The sequence below is a fragment of the Macrosteles quadrilineatus genome, unplaced genomic scaffold (genome assembly GCF_028750875.1).
Source record: "Macrosteles quadrilineatus isolate MER2022 unplaced genomic scaffold, UCM_ALF_1.0 Scaffold_1__1_contigs__length_201487025, whole genome shotgun sequence".
Taxonomy (NCBI): Eukaryota; Metazoa; Arthropoda; class Insecta; order Hemiptera; family Cicadellidae; genus Macrosteles; species Macrosteles quadrilineatus.
The window spans coordinates 152,842,265-152,863,955 of NW_026542594.1; the positions used below are offsets into that span (position 1 = coordinate 152,842,265).

At 36.1% G+C, this 21,691-nt stretch overlaps 1 protein-coding gene across 1 annotated transcript; it reads left to right on the plus strand.

Moving 5' to 3' along the window:
* The first annotated feature begins 497 nt into the window (after positions 1 to 497).
* On the plus strand, positions 498 to 21,114 carry LOC129001642 (pickpocket protein 28-like). Its single transcript, XM_054429014.1, has 7 exons — positions 498 to 625; positions 7,983 to 8,202; positions 8,500 to 8,770; positions 10,299 to 10,361; positions 11,040 to 11,193; positions 15,641 to 15,741; positions 20,442 to 21,114. The coding sequence occupies exons 1-7, from the start codon at positions 498 to 500 to the stop codon at positions 20,651 to 20,653; spliced, it is 1,149 nt and encodes a 382-aa protein (XP_054284989.1). The 3' UTR covers positions 20,654 to 21,114.
* The last annotated feature ends 577 nt before the right edge of the window (positions 21,115 to 21,691 follow it).

The window sequence follows — 21,691 nt, forward strand, 5'->3', positions numbered from 1 at the left end:
CTAGGTGAGACCCACCTGTGAGGAGCTGATGAGCTCTTGTAGCTGGAAAGGAGAGAAGTTCCCCTGTTGTGAAGGCCTTACACCTCTTGTCGCAATCTCTGGTATCTGCTACATGTTCTAGGTGAGACCCTGCCTGTGAGGAGCTGATGAGCTCTTCTAGCTGGCGAGGAGAGAAGTTCCCATGTTGTGAAGGCCTTACACCTGTTGTCACAATCACTGGTATCTGCTACATGTTCTAGGTGAGACCCACCTGTGAGGAGCTGATGAGCTCTTCTAGCTGGCGAGGAGAGAAGTTCCCATGTTGTGAAGGCCTTACACCTGTTGTCACAATCACTGGTATCTGCTACATGTTCTAGGTGAGACCCACCTGTGAGGAGCTGATGAGCTCTTCTAGCTGGCGAGGAGAGAAGTTCCCATGTTGTGAAGGCCTTACACCTGTTGTCACAATCACTGTTATCTGCTACATGTTCTAGGTGAGTCCCACCTGTAAGGAGCTGATGACCTCTTGCAGCTGGCGAGGAGTGAAGTTCCCTTGCTGTGAAGGCTTCAAACCTGTTGTCACAAACTCTGGAATCTGCTATGTGTTCAACTCCCTACCGTCTAACCTTCACTTAGCAGATAATACGTTAGTATTAACAACTAAAGAGAATAATTTTAGGATTTCACATTTTAATATGTATTATCTTTGACTACAATAGTCAATGGTATTTACTATATAATATGTGTCAAAATATTATTTGCCTTCCTTCTGTTCCTTGTTTCATTTGTTCAAAACTATTGTATTGTAAAACATATGATTTAATCTTTGTTTACATTTAGTCAAAACACAAAATATTAGGATACTTGTTGTAGTACAGTTTTAGTTGATTAAAACTTTACCAATCTGAGGTGTTTATCATTACAATTTAATCAACTAACTCAACAACGAACTGAAGACAATGAATAAACTTCTGAAGCCCGGGAAACTTAATATTGACCCTAATACAAACAAATGCACAAGAAGAATGGATACACTGGTACAGAACATTTGGCAATTTCATTGATTCCTTGACGCCTGCACCAAATGACAAGATGAAACTTAATTTTCTCGTAAACTTTGTTGGACCAAACGTTTACGGCTTCATATCAGAATGCAAAAAATGTCAAGAAGCAATTGAAATTTTAAAAAAATTATATGTAAAGCCTAAGAATGAAATTTATGCCCGGCATCGACTTGCCACGCGAATGCAGGGGGCTGAGGAATCATTAGATGAATTTTTCCAATCACTGAAAATCACTAGTAAAGAATGTAACTTTCAATCAGTTACGGCGGAACAGAATCACAGTGAAAATATCAGAGATGCTTTTATCACTGGGCTTCGATCAAATTATATACGACAAAGATTGTTAGAGAAATCAACACTGTTGCTTGAAGAAGCTTTTGACCAAGAAAGGAGTATCGAAGTAGGCCTAGCAGAGTAGTTTAAAGTAGTTCAAGCAGAGTCGTACTTAAACTGTAGATGCCACCACTCAAATCACGCAGTCAAATCGCGCAGATAGCAATAGTGCGAACTCAAGCCAATCACCTAACGAAGCAAATTTGGGGGACAATACTTTGTTTTCAGCTGCATTACCGTTTCAGAAGTGTTATTTCTGTGGAGAAAACAGACATAAGCATGATGTTAGTCCTGCAAAAAACTTCAAATGCTATAATTGCAATAAAATTGGCCATTTCAGACGTGTCTGTAGATCAAAGAAAGATAATGTAGGCCTAGATAATGTCTAAACCCTTGGGGCGAAATTCTGCTAGTATTTGTGCACCGTCAAATAATAATTCAAAAAGTGTTTGTGCTTCATCCCCTCCGGTCTTATCTAAAGCTACAGTATCAGTAAAGGTAAACTCTACTCTGGCTGATGCTTTGATTGGTACATGAAGTTCTGAGAGTTTTGTCAGCAAACAGGTTGTTCAACATTACAACTTGTCATGTCGTCCTGGAAAACTTAGTGTAGCCTAGCTATGGCATCCACATCACTTAATTCTGAAATAAATGAGGTCTGTCTGGCAAAGTTAGAACTTTCAGGTACCTAACGTTTATGAGGATGTAAAATTGTATGTCATGAAAAATCTGTGGGCTGACGTTATAATTGGCCACGATATCTTACGAAATCACTCAAGTCTTGAAATTTGGTGGAAACAGTGCTCCTCTCAAGATATGTGGCCTTGCTCAAGCTGGAATTGAACCGATTCAGTTGTTCACAAATTTAACTCCCAACTGTAAACCTATATCGCAATTAAGTCGAGACAGTTTTCACCTGAAGATAGTGAGTTCATAAAATCGGAAGTTAATAGAATGCAACAAGAGGGTATCATAGAAGAGAGTCAATCACCTTGGAGAGCACAAGTTCTGGTTGATTTTAGGGAGAATCCAAGAAGAAGAGGATGGTTATTGATTACTCTCAAACTGTCAATAGATTCACTGAGCTAGACGTGTATCCTTTGCCGAAAATTGAAACAATTGTCAACGAGGTGGCTAAGTACAAATTTTATAGCACCATAGATCTGAGCTCAGCGTATCATCAAATACCAATTGTGGAAGGTGAGAAACCATACACCGGCTTTGAGGCAGATGGTCGATTATTCCAATTCAAACGAATCCCGTTCGGAGTAACTAACGGAGTGCCTGCTTTCCAAAGAGTCATTAACGAAATCATACCACAGGAAAAACTAGTAAAAACCAAGGTTTATTTAGATGACATTACTATTGGAGGAGACAGTGAAGAAGAACATGATCGGAACCTTGAAGCCTTCCTAGCGGTTTCCCACAAGTATAATTTGACGATCAACAATGAAAAAAGTAAGTTTCGCCAGAAGTCAATAAACTTACTTGGGTACCTGATATCTTATCGTTCCATCAAACCTGATCCTGAACGTCTCCGACCACTCATGGAACTCCCAGTACCAAAGGACATAGCAGCTCTTCGACGAGCCATGGGGATGTTTGCTCACTGCGCAAATCTCATTCCTAAGTTTTCGAAGAAAATACAAAGCATTCAGTAATAATCAAAGCCTTCCTCTACCACCAGAATCCATCCAAGCCTTTCACAAACTGAAATCAGATATATCAGAAGCATTCAAGTCACCAATTGATGATGAAGAACAGTTCACTGTGGAAACCAGCAAGCACATAATAAAATAGAGAGGACACGGCGTTTAACCAAATGCACTGATGATAGTGTGGCCAAATCCGCCATCTTGGTCCGTTTAACAGCCTGAATCCAAGATCCGCGAGCTCAGTTCGCATTAAAAACCCCGCGACAAATACACGAACCTAAACATTAATAGTTGACAAAAAATTCTGAAAATTTGCACACTTGTAGATATGATACTGAAGAAACCGGTGGTGTTAATATATGATTATTAGTTTTTATAGTAATTGAGTTATAAATATGTTTAACACTTATGTAGTTTAATTTTTCAGATTCAGACATGAAAAAGTTGTATTGCGAGGACATTTTTTATTTTTTGGTCAGAGAAATTTTGTCAGTGGGAAAGTTGTGGATAAATAAACAAATTTTACTATCCGATTCACCAAAATATTTATCATGTTCGGTATTCTGAAAAAAATCAGGTACAAAAGGGATCCATTGCCGCTGCTCGGCGCCACGCCCGCTGCGCCACCGGGCCGTCGTCTTGTGCAGTGTTTTAATGTTTTACTTATACTGTTGTACTGTAATATTGTAGTTATTAAAGACATTTTCAAATATATTGTCCCAGAAAAATTACAGTTTTATTGAGATGTTGTCTGATTTGATTTTTGTGAAGACTTTTGTTACTTATTTTACAGTAGTAGCGAACTCTAAAATTGAAATATTTTTGAGCAATCATTTTAATTAGGTACTAAACGAAAATGATTTTTGTCCATATTGTTTCATATCCTGAGAAATGTGTACTATTTGGAAACAAATTTACTCCTACACATTGTCCAAGTAGGGTACTTTGTTCGTCAAGTCCTCAATTACATTGTTTTCCTTTACACTAATATCATTAACTTTATATCTACACTATTCTCATCAAGCATAGCAGACAACTAGCGCACTGCACACGCCGGGACTACTGTCGGGAAAATATGTGCACTCGAGTTTGAGCCTAAATTTCTCTTGAGATGAATTATCCGATTTTGTTGAAACAAAAATTAAATATAAGCTGGTTTAAATACATTTTACGTAGTAACAATTAAAACTATTTCCGTTTACCAGAAAAATTTATATTGTTGAAAAGTACCGGTTTTTAAGAAACTCTGCACTAACACTGAAGTTTAAAATTTTATTTTAAACAAACCACTGAGCCAATCTTTCTGAAATTTTTATGGCTAACTGGTAGGTTTATTGTTAACAGTTCCATGCATTTTTACTCACAATAGTTTTTATGCTGATGTTTGTTTTTAAAACGTATGCTAACATCGTTAATAAGACGCAAAAAAATTTGTTCAAAATACCATCGCGTTTGTCATGACTCAAGAAATAACACCAATATGACAGATTTAAAATGCGAACAAAGGTGTTTTTTAAACAGACATATATTTGTAAACAAAAATTTCTCCCGCGACTGGCAGCGGGCCGCCTGGTGTTTGTACGATATTTCCCAGCCGGGCGGTGGCGCATGCGAATCTGCGACGTTGCTGATGTGTCCCTGGCATCACACTGACATTGCTTTTACACACAGCCATAAAAATTGCAGAAAGATTGGCTCAGTGGTTTGTTTACAATTAAATTTTAAACTTCAGTGTTAGTGCAGAGTTTCTTAAAAACCGGTACTTTTTAGGATCTTTCAACAATATAAATTTTTCTGGTAAACGCAATTTATTTTATTATTACCACGTAAAATGTATTTAAACCAGCTTATATTTAATTTTTGTTACAACAAAATTGGATAATTCATTCCTGATAGGCTCAAACTCGAGTGCACATATTTATTTCCCCGACAGCACAGAAAACATACTCGACAGGTAAGTTAGCGCCGCCATCTTTGTCCGTTTCGCCGACTAGTAAGACTGCCACGCTCCAGCGCCCCGAGTAGCTCTTCTATTTTCTTATGTGTTTGCTGGTGGAAACAGATGCCTCTGACCACGCCCTGAGCGCGACTCTATCCCAGGGGGGAAGACCCGTTGCCTTTTTCTCCAAAAGTTTGACACCAACCGAACGGAAACATCCCATTGTAAAAAAAGAAGCTCAAGCAATTGTGGAGTCATTAAAGCACTGGAGGTATTATCTTGTAGGAAGGGTTTTTCAGTTAATCACAGACCAAAAGTCGGTCGCTTACATGTTTGACAACAAGGCCTCTGGAAAAATAAAAATGAAAAAATCCAAAGATGGCGCATGGAACTTTCGTGTTACAAATACAATATAGTTTACAGACCGGGTGTAGAAAACTCAACTGCCGATACTCTCTCTTGTGTTTGTTCTGTTACAGGAAGCCTTAGTCTCAAAGACATTCACAATTCACTGTGTCATCCAGGTGTCACGAGACTCCATCACTGGGTTAGAACAAAAAATCTCCCATTTTCACTTGACGATATTAGGAAGGTGACTTCATCTTGTACGGTGTGTGCCTAGTTGAAACCGAGATTCTGTAAGTTTCAAGGGCAATTAATGAAAGCAACAGCACCTTTTGAAAGACTGAATATTGACTTCAAGGGCCCTTTGCCATCTTCAACAAGAAACAAGTACATACTAACTGTTGTAGATGAATTTTCTCGATTCCCGTTCGCTTTTCCTTGTGCTGACGGCTTCATCAACAGTAATCAAACACTTACAAAGTCTCTTTTATCTTTTTGGAATGCCTTCTTATGTTCACTCCGATAGATGAACCTCTTTCCTGTCCCAAGAGGTTCAACAATTTCTTAACTCCTGTGGAATCGCATCCAGTCGTACAACGCCCTACAACCCCAGAGGAAATGGACAGGCTGAGAGGTATAATGGCATCATATGGAAGACAGTGAACCTTGCTTTGAAAACTCACAGTTTGCATGTTAGTCAATGGGAAAAAGTGTTAGAAGAGGCGCTGCACTCCATATGCAGTTTGCTTTGTATTGTGACAAATGCTACTCCACATGAAAGGATGTTCAACCACATGAGGAAATCCTTTTATGGCCAATCCTTACCCATGTGAATCTCAGCACCAGGACCTGTATTGCTGAAGAAGTTCAACCATTCCAGCAAGTATTCACCTGCAAGTTGTGGATCTAGTCAATGCCGGTCCTCAATACGCCAGAATCCGTTCAAGAGATGGCAGAGAATCAACCGTTTCCTTGAGGCACCTGGCTCCTTACGGGAAGGATAACGGATCTCCCATAGATCATGAAACAGACATTGATCAAGTTCAAGAACCTGATCCATCAAATCAATCAACCTCTCAACCAAATGGAAGTATACAAACGGCTCTAAAGCGGCAACCTGGGGCCCATTTCATAATAAAGTACAAACTAATATTATTAGTAAATCAGCTGATCACCCAATGCAAATCTAATGGAAATTACAAGTTACAAGTTGTAACTTGTAGCTTGTAGTTTATTATGAAATGGGCCCCTGGTCGAGAATGCAGGCCACCTGACCGTCTGATTTGTCAAAATGAAGCCGGGAAGAATGTCATAATATTTTGCCTTCCTTCTGTTCCTTGTTTAATTTGTTCAAAACTATTGTATTGTAAAACATATGATTTAATCTTTGTTTACATTTAGTCAAAACACAAATTGTTAGGATACTTGTTGTTTTATTAAAACCTTATTAATCTGAGGTGTTTATCATTACAATATGCTATACCTTTTTTAATTTTTTAATTTCAAGAATATAGTGTAGTTTTAATGTAATGTTCCTCCACCATTACTGGTTCCTTTATCTATTTTTTTGCTAAATTTTTTAGTTTAAGTTTTGGGTGAAATTATCCATTTAGGATCATCCTGAACCCAAAAAGATTCTTTCAAATTGATTTCTGTGTTATGATATGTAAGTATGTGCGTAATAATCTATGGTATCTCCAGGAGTCTTTTTCATTTTTTTTTTTTTTTTCCATAAATCTAATTAATGACAAGACAGTTTTTTAAGCTTTGATTTTGATTAAAATTTAGAATGTTGTGGTCCTTTTTTAACTACCGTATAAAGAAAACTATACTCCCGATGCTCTAAACATCATTGTTCAAAAGTTATTGCAATTTGCGTGATTTTACCCATAGACTATCATAGTTACTTTCCCCCACTTACCTATTATAAGGATTTTTGACAAGCTAATGGGAGGAAGTATATGTGTAAGTTTGCTTATACCATCTATTATTTATGTTTTAGGATTAGTGGATCGACTTATATACTTAAGTACACTTCTAAACCTTATTTATGTCTGAGACCTTCCCCTCCTTTTCCCAAAGGCCCAACTAAAAACCTCCAACGGTTGTGTTCAGTTTACTGACCCGCTTTCCAGGTCTCATATAAATAAATAAAATGTATCCCCAAAAACCACCAAAAAATCCTACACAACAACCTCTCTCACTGTCTCTGATGGGGAATCCACTTCATAGTTCCAAAATCCAACTCTTTTTTTTACAACTAGCAAATTTGCCAAAACCAAGTCTGATACTATATATTACGGTAACATCTGTCCGACCATGAAAAAGACCTGCACTTACCTCAGGCTCAAATTTGATTCCGTACTATCCTTCATTTATTAATCTGTGTCCACAACAATCCACCATCCATACTTTCCTCTCTGGCTCGGTTGAAACTCCTCTAGTCACTCATATTTGTCTACTCTTGGCATCCCCAGATCAAGCATCCAATCCCCTGAAAAACTTTCCTTCAGCCATGCCTCCCAATTTTCTTTTTTAGTAACTCAACCTTATTGCTACAATGCCCGCTCCAAAACTCATATCTATAAATTTCTTAACCACCTGAATCTCAAAAACAAAATATCCGAGTATTTTGTGTTTTAGAAAAAAACCTTTTTCTTTGTGCAGAATGAAGCAGTTCATGTTCAATGACAGTTATCCAAAGAGTTCTCGGTACTGGTCACCCATGAATGGTTACCCACAGCCAGACCTAAGAAAAGACCCTCGTTACAGCACACTGCCGAGGTGGAGTTCCCAGACTGGGGAAGACCTCGGTCTCAGCGTAGAGCTGCGGCAGAACATGGACGACTGGCAAGACCTGTGCGTTGGAGGTCACCAGGGGTTTAAGGTCAAATACAACAGTCCTCATTATCAGATACATTTGTACAATAGATCAATAGTAAACCATAATTCAAACATTTGCACTGGCAGACTACCAAATGGTGCATCTCAACTTCTAAAGAAGGAGGTGGGAGTTTGAACTGAACATAAGTGAAATTTCACAACCTACTCTAATTTTCAAGTATGCTAGTCTTATAGTCACTAAGTAATTATTCTACACTCACTCTTCTTTTACCTTTGAGTCACACTCACTCATTAGCCTACCTTTGACAGATGTTTAAAGAGTATTATTATCTTTGTTTAGGTTGTGGTTCAGTCACCAGCAGAGTTGCCAATATATACACATCAAGCATTGAAAGTTCCAATGAAACGTGACTTTAAAATTTATCTTTCTCCAATCACAATACGCACTCCTCTCGACTACCTTCACACAGACCACAGATCTAGAGGCTGTCTGTACCAGGGGGAGATGAAACTGGACAACTTTAAAATATACTCAATCACTAACTGTGTCGTACAGTGCATCATAGATGAAGCAATCACGTCATGTGGCTGTGTTGGCTTCTACGCTCCAAGTTAGTTCAATGATGCATAAATTATACAAAACAATAAGTCTAAGTAATTAAAACAAATCATCACCAAGAGTGCTATAATTATGATTGTACTAGTATTATGAGTTAATTATTACAAATCTGTAATATTTTGTTTTATTTATTAGGCATTTCTCATTTCTCAAATTATAATATTCCTACCAGCACTCTTGGCAATATGTTTTATACATCTAAATTACAGAATATATTTTTCAATGGGCCTTACTGATATAACATAGAAATAAAGAATTAAATATAGACCGTCAGCTGTGCTGCGATTACCATGGGTTCTGACGCACACCGCTAGGAGCGCCTTGTAGTTACGCGGCCATAAACTATGGTAACTATGGTAACCGCAGCATGGCTGACAGTCTATATTTAATTATTTTTGTCTATGGATATAATCATAGCCTCCTCTAATACAAGACCGCAGCGAGACAAAAGTGGCAACACCGCTGTCCCAGCAAACTGAAACAGCTGATCAGTAATTTATAATGGAGCATATAGGCAATGTTTGTATTTTTCCTTTTGTTATTTCTGTTATTACCATGGTAATAGCATAGACTAACCAATATGTTTTATCTATGGTAATAGGCATACTGATACTGATACTGATGATACCTGTGGGGAATATATATTACACAGCCAAGTGTAAGATATATTGTGTCCCAGTGTCCTCCAAAATAGTCTCCAGTCTTTGCCTACAGAACGCCCTCCAATTCTAACTCCTTAATGAAGTTCAGCGTCAGGTAGTGTTACTGTGAAAAATCTCCAACTGCTACTTGGTTCATTCCCACCCTCTTGGCTCTCTTTTACCCAACTGCATCACATTCAGCCAATAGATATCTGGGTGTTTCTTCCCCTGATTAGCAGAATCGGCAGTCACATTCCTGGACGATGTTCATTTATTTTCTTATATGGCCTCTGAGCCTACAATGTATTATCATAGACTAAATGTTTTATCTATGGTATTATCCAGATAGAAAACCTGTTAACATTCTCAATCTTTATATAACTGTAGGAAAAATATAATGTGTAACGTGAGTGCAAATTGCCTTTGCTGAACTCAAGAAACTTTCCACACTCGCCTACGGCTCGTGGGTAAATATTTCTCTCGAGTGCAGCAAAGTGCCACGTCGCCCACTAGTTACACAAATAACTGATTAATTTTGGAGAATTTGACTGGCAATATTTTTAACGAGCATCCAGATCGCCAAACGTTTGATTATCACGCTATCTGTATGAGCTGGCTGAAGCCACATTATTATGTACTTATAAGACACTTTATTACTGTTTGAAAATAAGCTACCTCGTTTGAAAAAATATCTTATTAGCTACACAACTAACTATGAATTCAAAAATGGATAAAGCTACAAGAAAATGTTCTACAAATTTAAAAACCAAAATGTATAAACTGATTTTCAAAACTTGTGAATGTGAAATTCATACTTTTATCAAGATAATCACCTTTCCTATGTATTTTTGGGGAGTTTCATTTGCAATCAATTTGCAGGGAATTCATCTGTTCCTGTGTGCTCGAATAATAAGGAAAATCTCTGTGTGAGAAAAGTTGTAGGTAAGAATAAACAACTGATAGAAATATGTAGAACTTTACTGTATGCTGTAATAAGTTATATAAGAATCACAATTATTGTATGAGGCACAAAATTATAACGATGCTCAAGTGAACATCTGCAGTGGTTGGTATATAAAGTTCATACTATTCTTTGGTCTAATCAGCAAGCACTTAGAAAACTTGTATATTCAAGCACTTAGAACTAGCACAAAATCCAAAAATAATGTTAATGTATTGCTTACATTATGTAATTATTTCTTCCTACTGATTGAGTCAGAACAAATTTCACCACCTCTCTCTTGGCTCCTGGTCTTTTGCAATATTTCTCTACCTAATCAGGTGCAAAGACTTGTGGGTCACACTTGCGAGATGCTCAAGGAGTATGCAACACATGTGACTAACAGTTTAATTTTGTAAAGGATACTTGGAGATTTTTGAGGTAACCCAAAATGTTAATATGCAAAGTCCCTCTAAATTGTAACTCATTTTGAACTCATCCTAAAATACTTCATAAAATAAAATACTCCAATATTAACATCTTGTACATTTTCCCTACAAAACGTTTGTTTCAGTGAGGACGAGGGATTATTTTTAAATGTCTTGATCATGTTCTTAAGCTTGATGTATTTCATAGATGAATTAGATGAGTTGATGTGCTAAAGTGAACTGTTGTGACAGAGGAGCTGGTGTCCAGCAGGATGGCCATTGACAAGGATGCCAAGCAGCGTCAAGGATGTGTCTGCTACCCCGTCTGCAATGAGCTTACTTACGATTTTACCAGTAACCGTAACCTGTTCTTTCACGAGAATGAAAGTGGGATCTACGAAGCTACGTATGAATAATCTAGACACAATTTTTTTAAGGGTTTTTACATATATTTTTTTATATTAATTATAAAATCTAATGGATTCATCAGATAAACTACTGAACATGTATAGTTTAATGTACAGTTTCCCTTTGTACTTTGATTTATGTTTACAATATTTCTAAAACAAGGTGTTCTCGGAAGTCCAAAAGAAATAGTCCAGGTCAATTTCATTGTATCAAAATATACCAGGTCCAGTCGTCCCAAAAAGAATGGATCAAAAGTAAACTGGCATAAATAATTTTATTATCTTATAGGCCTACTAGTGCACCTGTTGCTCGAATTCAAGCAATTGCAAAGTATTACAGGTATTATTTCAAAACGAATAACAGTCTTAATTATTTCTGATGACTTAAAAGAGTAAACTCAAAGATAATGTAATCAACCACTCTATTCCAGTTATCAAAACTGAAAACGAACGCTCTTGTGTGTACCTATGATGTGTTTACTATGAACAGCTGTAATTAAGACAAATTATTTGTCTATTTAAGTAAACAAAATAATTTTCTCTTTTCATAAGAAATACATTGGGATTTTGATGGCCTGTAGGGCAAAGCCCGAGGACTTTTATTACATGAATTGGTGAAAGGGGGTGTCTACACAAAAATACTTAATTTTGACACATCATTTGTAAAAATACATCCATTATTAACGAAGGAGTAGTGTTTCGTATAAATCGCCTTCGCGTATTTTATATAAGGATATTAAAAATATTTGGTTTTTCTTTTCCGAGTTCGTTTGGCTCTTCTACCCGACCGATTTTCATGATTGAGGTCTCAAATTGAAGGTATGCACGCACAGATTCGCCATCAAGAATCGGCATATATTTATCTATAATCCCACTCGGCATATACGTAAACAAAATTTGCTCCCAATGTATTTCTTATGGAAGTTAAATTTGGTTTTTCTTTTCCGAGTTCATTTGGCTCTTCTACCCGACCAATTTTCATGATTTAGGTCTCAGATTAAAGGTATGCACACACAGATTTGACATCAAGCATCGGCATATATTTATCTATAATCCCACTCGGCATATACGTAAGCGAAATTTGCTCCCCATGCATTTCTTATGGGAGTTAAATTTGGTTTTTCTTTTCCGAGTTCATTTGGCTCTTCTACTCGACCGATTTTCATGATTGATGTCTCAAATTGAAGGTATGCACGCACAGATTTGCCATCAAGAATCGGCATATATTTATCTATAATCCCACTCAGCATATACGTAAACGAAATTTGCTCCCCATGCATTTCTTATGGGAGTTAAATTTGGTTTTTCTTTTCCGAGTTCATTTGGCTCTTCTACTAGACCGATTTTCATGATTGAGGTCTCAAATTGAAGGCATGCACGCCAAGTTTTCACATAAAGCATCGGCAAATATTTAACTTCTGTATTATTCGACCAAAACGCATAGGTAATTTGATTTATATTCTAATTCTTACTTTAATTTAAGATGTACCTTCTCCAGTTTTAATTGTATAATCCTATATATTTTAGTCTAAGAACCTTCAATGAAATACTGGCTTTCATTTAAGCTATTAGTTATTCAAATCGAACGAGTTTTAAGCAAACGCAAGGTGAACAACCAACATAAAAATTATTATATATATTAGCTCCAGTATTGTTCATGTTTTTCTATATGTTTTAGATTCAAAATAATCAGTAAATTATAGGCTTTAATTTGAGCTATTGATAGTTTGAATCAGTTAAGACCAAGATACTGTATTACTCAATCAAAAATCATAAATTTGATTATTTCTCAGATATTATATTTATTTTAACGCTGCAGAGCAGCATGGGTCCTCTAATCAAAGATACAAAATTAACTTTATTAACATTTTAATTAACATTTTTTTCTTAAATTGCTATATTTTTCCTACAATGGTTTCACCGCCTAACCTCTACATGGTCTCCATTATTTGCTTTAAGAAAGTCAAGTCGGTCTTCCATCTCTGACCACACATCGTAGGGCATTTCATTAGATATTTTTCCAAAGGCTGTTTTGGGGTTGGTCAGGTTGCCAAGCTTAAACAGTTCCTGTTCTAATGATTTGATTAAAAGTGGACTGGGATGAAGACTCTGTTGAAGAATCAGTGGCAGACTGGTCTCTGTTTGAACATGTTTGTTTGTTCTGATTTATAAATGGTTTATTTTATACTAATATAATATGGACTTGACATTAATATCAGAATTTCACTCTTTGCATTGTTTACTTGAGAAACCCACTTTCGTACAAACTGAAACACAAGCATCCCCACACACAAGTGTTTTTTGCACTTTAGTACAAAAAAATTGCATAGGCCTACTTAAAAAATATTCCCAACACCTATATATTACAAACTACCAATTATTAATAGTTTTAATTTTTATATTTTTTATAATTTTTTTTATATTTGTTTTTTAATTACGGCGATTTCCGAAAAATGACTATTTCTAGATACTTTTATGGGTTTCCATTGAGTCACCATACTTAAAAACATATAAAACAGCATACACTTTTGCAACACAACATACAACAATCCCATATAACAAATATAAAAATAAACAAAAAATATTTTGTAAAATTCAAGATGTTTTCTAAGAAATTATTATTTCTACATAATTGTTAGTGTTCATTGATCTCAGCAAACTTAAAAATATATGAAATGATACATAACAACCAACCCTATATAACAAATATAATACTATTCAAACAACGCATTTGGTAAGATTGAAGATGGCGGTGATTTCTATAAAATTATTATTTCTACACAGGGCCGGTTCTAGGAATTTTTCAGAGTTAAGCGAACACCCGAATCAGCGTCACTCTTTGACAAAAAGTCAGCCTCTCGACGGGTCTTGAAACTCGAGACCTCCTGATCACTAGTAAGATGCGCTATCAATTATGCCACGAACGCCACTGGAATCACATTGTCCCGTTACGCTAATCATGTCGCCTCAAGAGAAGACATTATAGCCACTAGAGATATGACGTCACCACACCTTTAGCCATCGTCCCTTCCGTATGCCCATCCGTGACAAGTGGCGCTGCGCGCTTGCTTATCTCGAGCATGAGCGAGTCGTGAAATGAAACCCTCAGACAGGCGCCGCGCTGTACGCTGCCGACTGCCGAGCGTCAGCTCACTACAAATCGAAACTGCAAATGGCATTGAGTCCTTCAGTTGTAGTGCTGTACAAATATACACATTTTTCAAGTGCTGTTGGTACAAATAGAATAAATGCCTTTATTGTGGTGCTTTGAATAAATACTTGAACTCTGAGCAAAAATAAACAAAATTACGTTGATCACTTTAAAAAAAATTGTTCCGTTGGCGCCACGGCGCCACTTTTTTGTGGCGCCATATGCGGCCGCGTAGTTTGCGTATGGGTTAAACCATCGATATATAACAATGGTATATGTGTGTTTATATATCGATGGGTTAAACCGGCCCTGTTTCTACACACTTATTTTGAGTGCTTTCACTGATCTCAGCGTGGTTAAATGCATAATTAAACAATATAAGTTACAACAACCTTAACAAATATAAAAATAGTCAAACAAATATTTGTAAAAATCCAAGATAGTGGTGACATTTTGAATTCCCCAAAGGTGACGGAATATGTCATCATGCATTTTCTTGAAGCTTTACATGTCATAGTAACTATCCATACATAAAAAAAAAACATTAATCCAATATTTTTGGGTTATCCAAAATAATAACACAGATTCCATCTCTAAACCATTGAATACACTTTGCTTTCAACTACGCCTCCATATATGACAACTGTATATGACAACAATGGAACAGCTGATTAGGTACTGTTAAAGGGTAGGTACTGACTTTTGTACAACCCTTGGTAGACAACAAGTATGTTAAGCTGTAGATTTGATCCATTCTTTTATCGACACAGTGTATAAAAGTGTATGTTAAGTGTATAACAGTCTAATAAAGTTAAATTATTTTGGAAAAACAATTACATAAAAAAAACATGATATTTTTTATTCTCTTGACTACTTTTAGATCAGCTGTTTTCATTATTTGTCTGTATTGTTTACAATGGAATGAGTATATTTCATTACTAGAACCGAAAGTGGCATTTTCCGGCACGCGCACATGTTTCATGTGTGAAGCAAAGCCAAACAGAGGAAAACCAAATTTCACGTTCAAGGCAAAGCCGAGTTTTTGAGAGTTATTTTCATGTATGAGGCGAAGCCAATGACGGGAATAACGGAGCGAGTGTCGGAGAATAGCTTTCGGTACAAGTTATGAACAATACTTTTCATCGCAACGCACATACAACATTACATACCTCAGTAGTATTAAACTAGTTAGAGACTCATTGAACACACTACACTCTTTATCATTGAAAATATACAAAATGTAATAATTCAGAAAAATAACAATGCTGGTTTAGTAACATGTTTTTTTGTTTCAGTGACACTAAACAGGCTTACTCAAGAGTATCAATATTTTACAGTAAACTGAAATTTCTCGGTGTTCGACGACAAGCAGAAACTTCCTTTTATGACTTTTTAGGCAAGTTTAAAGTAATTATTGATACTATATAAGTTGACGCAAATATACAATAATTATTAGTATTAGTTAATTGTATTGGTTCCAAACCGAGTCATCCAAATGAAATAATAACTGTATTAAAAGACTATTAATTCAAGTCGTTCAACGAAGCATGAAAGCCCAATATGTGAGAAAGAGAAGAATTTCACAGCAGCACCTCACTCAGGGATTTACAAGCTTGTATCAATCTCAGTTCCTCTATGTATTTCCAGCGTATTGAAAGCCACCATTTAACTATGGATCCTTATTATCCTTATTCATCACTTGGCCCTTATTTATACGCAATACCAATAAATATCATCCCAAATGTCCAGATGTTGTAAAGAAAAAAAGAAAAATAACTCCCTCTTATATATTTAAATAGATATTTAAATATATACTACTCTCTTTACAATGTTCTCAACAAATGACTTTTAAATGCTTGATTCTTTACAAATCTTGGTTGCCCCTGGGTTGGAAGAACAAAGTAAATAAAAATAAACAACAGAGCGTTGGCAGTGGAAGCTTGATGTTAAATAAAAATTTAGTGGGCCCTGTAGGATTAAATTATTCCCAGAGATCCTTAGGGGATGTCCCTGGTACTGTTTAAAGTTCTTCCAGTGCTGAAAACAATCTTAAATAACACTGATTCTACTTTGCACACTACCACACTAATTTTAGTGTTGCACTTCAATGTGAATCTTGTGTAGTGGCTTCTTACTTGCTATAATTACCAAACCTCTATTGAATGAATTTGTATAGTACCAAAAATGAAATGCCAAGATTAAGAAGACCAAGACATTAAGAATTCGATAAATATATAACAATTTGATTTATTCAACAATACTTTTATCAACAGAGCAACAATGCGATTTTTTTACAATTTAATATTGATACTGAAATGACTCGAACAAATATTTTAAAATATCGATACTAATTACTCAGAACTTGAGTACAATGGCCATTGATACCTTTCTTGAAAAAAAACGTGAAACCAACCCCTCGGTAGGAGAAGTGATTGAGGCGGTTACAATTCAACTACGACAATGACGGTGAGGCGTGAAATTTAATTTAATATTGAGACGACCCAGACATTCACTAATCCTCCTCGTTGGCCAACGATTAAAAAATTATAGATTGTGTCTCGAAGTCCAACTTGTTACACATTACTACTGTTTGTAACTCAATTGTATGGTGTGAAAGATTAATTATTATTTATTGCTACAGAGTGTTATGGCGGGTTCTTCTATCATGCAACACACACACGCTCACATCTACAGTCGCTATTTCCTCGAACCAGCAGTCCACCTCAACTTCCAACTATTTTATTTCCCAATTTAAACATCCATGGCTGTTACACTCTCAGTAAATATTTGATTGAACAGTGCAAAAATGTGAAAATAATGAGTTTACAAATAATAATATTATAACAAAATTTTTTACAAGTTACGTTAAATTTCTCTACAAAAACCTGTTCAGTTATTTAAGCCTAAAAGCATAATAGTATCACAGTCTACGATTTAATATTGATTGAATAGCTAAAAATGGATATAAAACTCACTTACAAAAACTCAAACTTGGCGACATGTGCTTATGTAACAGGAAATGACAAAGTATTACATGAAAAATGATGGCATGTGCGACCCACTGAAACTATTATAAATAAGACAATAATTAACATATATTACTTACAGTTTGGACGTCCAACACAAAGATACAGGGGAGGGAGGAAATGGTGAGCTTTTTTGCGAAAAAACGCAAATGAATTAGTTTGATCAATGAATGCGTGAAATTTTCAATGGCGGTTTGTGTTAGCTGGTAAAGAAGTTTTGCGACTTTTTTCCCTTCTCGAATTGATTTTATTTTCACTCGCACAGCAATTATATCCCTGCGGGATATAAGCTTTACAATTTGATGAAAATAGAAATTTGTCCAGCTAACACTGCGAATGGAATTGATTTGCACGACCCGATCGAAAGCTCATCTACTACTTTGGAGCGAACAGGAACACAACTGACTAGTGACCGCTCCCCGGCTGGAGGCTCTCCCCTACCACTCGTAGTGCATGGTGCATTGTGGGTATCGTCGTCCATTGTCTAAATCAGCTGAATAGGTCTTCCCGTTTACTCATATTTGATGTCCATCACATCAAATTCAGTACAATATAAAGGGTGATCCGTTTTCAGTTTCCTATATTTTATTTTGGATAGAACTCAAACCATTTTATATTTACTTACTTACTTACTCCTGTGGCCACACAAATCCCAAGTGATTTTTGGCCTCGCCAACAATGCTCCTCCACTGCTGCCTATCTTCTGCTGCCTCCAAACTCGCTCCTAACCTCCTGAGGTCCTGCCTCACTTGGTCATTCCATCTTAATCTGGGCCGTCCCAGCGGCCGTCGTCCTTCTGGTTGCCCCATCCACACCTTCTTAATCATACTGTTATCATCTCTTCTATATACATGTCCCAGCCATCGTAATCTTCTGCTCTTTACCATTGCTATGATATCTGGGTCATTATAAAGTTCTCTTAATTCTTGGTTCTTCCTTATCCGCCATTCACCATTGTCATTAATAGGACCAAACACTCTACGTAAAATTTTATTTTCAAAAACTATCAATTTCTTTTCATTTTGCTTTGTAAGTGTCCAGACTTCTGCTCCATATAGTAGAACTGGTTGTATTATTACTTTATACATCTTTATTTTAGTTCTTCTGGTCAGGAGTCTACTTCTAAATAGTTTTGTTAGACTCCAATAGCACCGTTGAGCTGCTGCTAATCTACATTGGATTTCGTCGTCTTGTCTGCTTTCACTTGTTATTGTCACTCCCAGATATTTAAAATTGTCAGTTTTTGTGAATTTAAAATTTAAGACTTCCAAGTATGGTTGGTTATCAGGTAGTCTACTTATCTTCATTATCTTAGTTTTCTCTTCATTTATTTTTAATCCCACTTTTTGTGTTTCAGTGATTAGCTTTTCTGCTAGCTCCTTAATATCTTTTTTATTTTCTGCTATTAGTGCCACATCGTCTGCAAATGCTAGAACGTTTGTCTTCCCGCTAATCTTTGCACCTCCCTGAAGACTGCTCACCTCTCTCAGCGCTTCTTCAATGACTATATTAAATAATAATGGGGATAGTGCATCGCCTTGTCTTAGTCCTGTGTTAATTCTAAAGGTGTCTGAGTATTCATTTTCTACTTTGACTTTTGATATGGTCTTAAATGTGCACATTTTCGTAAGATTGACAAGTTTCTTTGGAATCCTGTGTTTTTCCATCAACTTCCACATTTTTGGTCTTGATATGCTATCATAAGCTTTTGCAAAGTCAACAAAAAGAATATACAAGTCTTTGTTGTATTCCCAGTATTTAGATGCTATTTCTTTCAATATGAAAATCTGGTCGGTTGTTGATCTGCCTGCCATAAATCCTGCCTGGTGTTCTCCCACTATGTTTGCAGCGTATTTCTCTATTCTATTAAGAATTATTTTAGAGAGTATTTTGTAAGTTGTGCTTAAGAGTGATATTCCTCTTATTTTATATTTGCTTGAATATTATTTGATCATCGAAATCATAGACATTTACATTCACAGGAGAACTATATCAGGCAAAAAGGCCACCCTACAGCAGCTGTTGATTCTCTAAAATTAGTTGTTTATGGTTTTTTTTTATTTTTAACAATTTTTAGGATTTACTTGCGCTAAAACTCAGCAATTATAGTCTCAGAAGTTGTTCCAACTATAGTTTTGCATGTATGAGGTGAACATTTTCATTTTCCCATATTTGCAAAGACTGTTTAGTAACATACCCAGAGATGATTGCATTTGTCTCATCAGAGAAGAAGGTTTCCAAAAAATCAGTATCATCTTCCTGCTGTAATATATCCATTTTGGATAAATTAATTCTTCTTCTCTGTACATGATCTCTGGATTTCAGTTTTAGGGTCAACTGGATGTCTCAAAAATGAAAGTACAAAATATGCTAAAGGGAGCTGAGCCAAAGGCCTGTGGGGGCTGTGGGAAAGGGGGGTGAGGTGTGCGAACGATTACAAAGTGACAAAATTGATAATTGTGACTCTTCATTCCCTCTATCAGTCACAACACAACAGAAATGGCCTTGGCTGGTCGTACTCCAATGATAAACAGGCCTTACTCTTTCTCTAATGATTCCACTTTCCTCAATTCACTATATCTCATTAAGTCTTGAATTGTTCGCTCAGTAGGACGGTTAAATTGACCATACTTTTCTCTCAAATAACAGTACCTATGACTTCTTATTAGGAATTATTATTCCAAGGAACAACTGAACAATTTAAACATGTTTAAATAACCAGACCTTAATTGATCAATTTTGTGAATGAGTTGTTCAACTTTTGACGTATTCAAAACAAACAACAGTGATTATGCTGTTCTTGTCAGTGCTGCCAAAATGGGAAACTAAAATTGTATTGTCTTTCACATTATAGCCATATGATTATAGCCATTGGTATTGCAATACAAGGCGCTATGTTGAGATTCGCCAATTTGTCACATTAGGCTATCAGCATAAATGTAAACAGAACAACCATAAGAAATGGGAAAAAATGTTAAAAGCCAGGGAAAAGATGAGTTAGCATTTGATAATGGAACCCAAGCCTCCCTGGTTACTCCTAGGGCAGTGTATTTCTCATGTGTTATTACAGGTAATTGCGGAGGATTGCTATCTCTGATGACTGGCTTCAGCTTCATCAGTGGACTAGAGCTAGTGTACCATCTTATGTTGCGCCCATTCTGCTGTTTGATGTTCAACAAAGTGAGAAACAACAACCTGACTGTAGTATCTCGTCCACCTTTGCGGGTCCTGGCAATGAAGCATCAACTACGAGTCAAAGATCACTACTTCACCAGATCATAAGATATTAAGAATGTCAAGAACAACAAATACAAAAAAAATTCAAAAATAGTTAAGAGACTTTGCATTAGACTTAATTGCCCTGTTTCCTGTACCTAATGATCAGTTTACTCAATGTTTCAGAATTTTACTCCTTTTTAGTCACATTAATAATAAGATGTGTAAATGTAATTTGAAGGGGCTAACATTGTGGTAGAGGTGGGGGTACTTCAGTACTCTAGCAGGTTGAAAATAGCAGTAATTTACAGTGGAATAAATCTCTCACAGCATGAACATAGGGCTTTAGCATAGTTAATACAGTAACTATACAGAGGGCCAAAAGAACAACTTCAATTGGTAGTTTAGGACAGATTTTAATATACAATAAGAAGTAAGAAAATACAAATAATGTCAATCCATAGATTCCAGAAATAAATGGTTAAAATTATAGTACATTAGATACAGTTTTTTAAGCTATGGCTTACTCCACTAAGACTGTTAAATAAACTTATGTCTCGACCTTTGGTCTCTTTTTCATTCCCTCCACTGACTTTGGAATGTCTGGTCTCTAAATGCTTTCCATAGCGTGTGCAGACCAATATTTTCATGAAATCTAAAAATGTTGTAAACACAAATTTTTACACTAATTACTTACAGTACACATTTTCTCTTTTGATTGTTCGCGTTGATTTATTTTTAATGCTACTGAGGGTAAAAATAAAATTCTGTTTACAGGTAAAAACAAAGAAAGTATGTTTTTAACATATTTCAATAAAAAATTCACATTTTTATGCCCTAGGATTTTTGTATACCAAATGTTAAAGTTTCTTGCAACCATTGCGAAAAGTTACTTATTTGGGTCTTTTTTTCTTTTGTGTTTTGATTGCATAAACTGATAGTATAAAAACCGGTGGCTGTTTTAGGATTTAGCTTTAAAGTAAAGACTGATACAGAACGGGTAACACTATCCATTTTACTGCCACTACTTCACTGTAGTTATTGCAAATAAAACAGGTAGACATAAGCTATGTTAGTTTTTAAGAGCACCAACCTAACTTTTTA

Excerpts from the sequence above, each read along its gene's own strand:
- LOC129001642 (XM_054429014.1), top strand. The coding sequence starts at position 498 with ATGACCTCTTGCAGCTGGCGAGGAGTGAAGTTCCCTTGCTGTGAAGGC. Across the intron at positions 8,771-10,298 it reads TGTTGGCTTCTACGCTCCAA|GGAATTCATCTGTTCCTGTG; the intron begins GTTAGTTCAATG and ends ATCAATTTGCAG. Across the intron at positions 11,194-15,640 it reads AGTGGGATCTACGAAGCTAC|TGACACTAAACAGGCTTACT; the intron begins GTATGAATAATC and ends TTTTTGTTTCAG.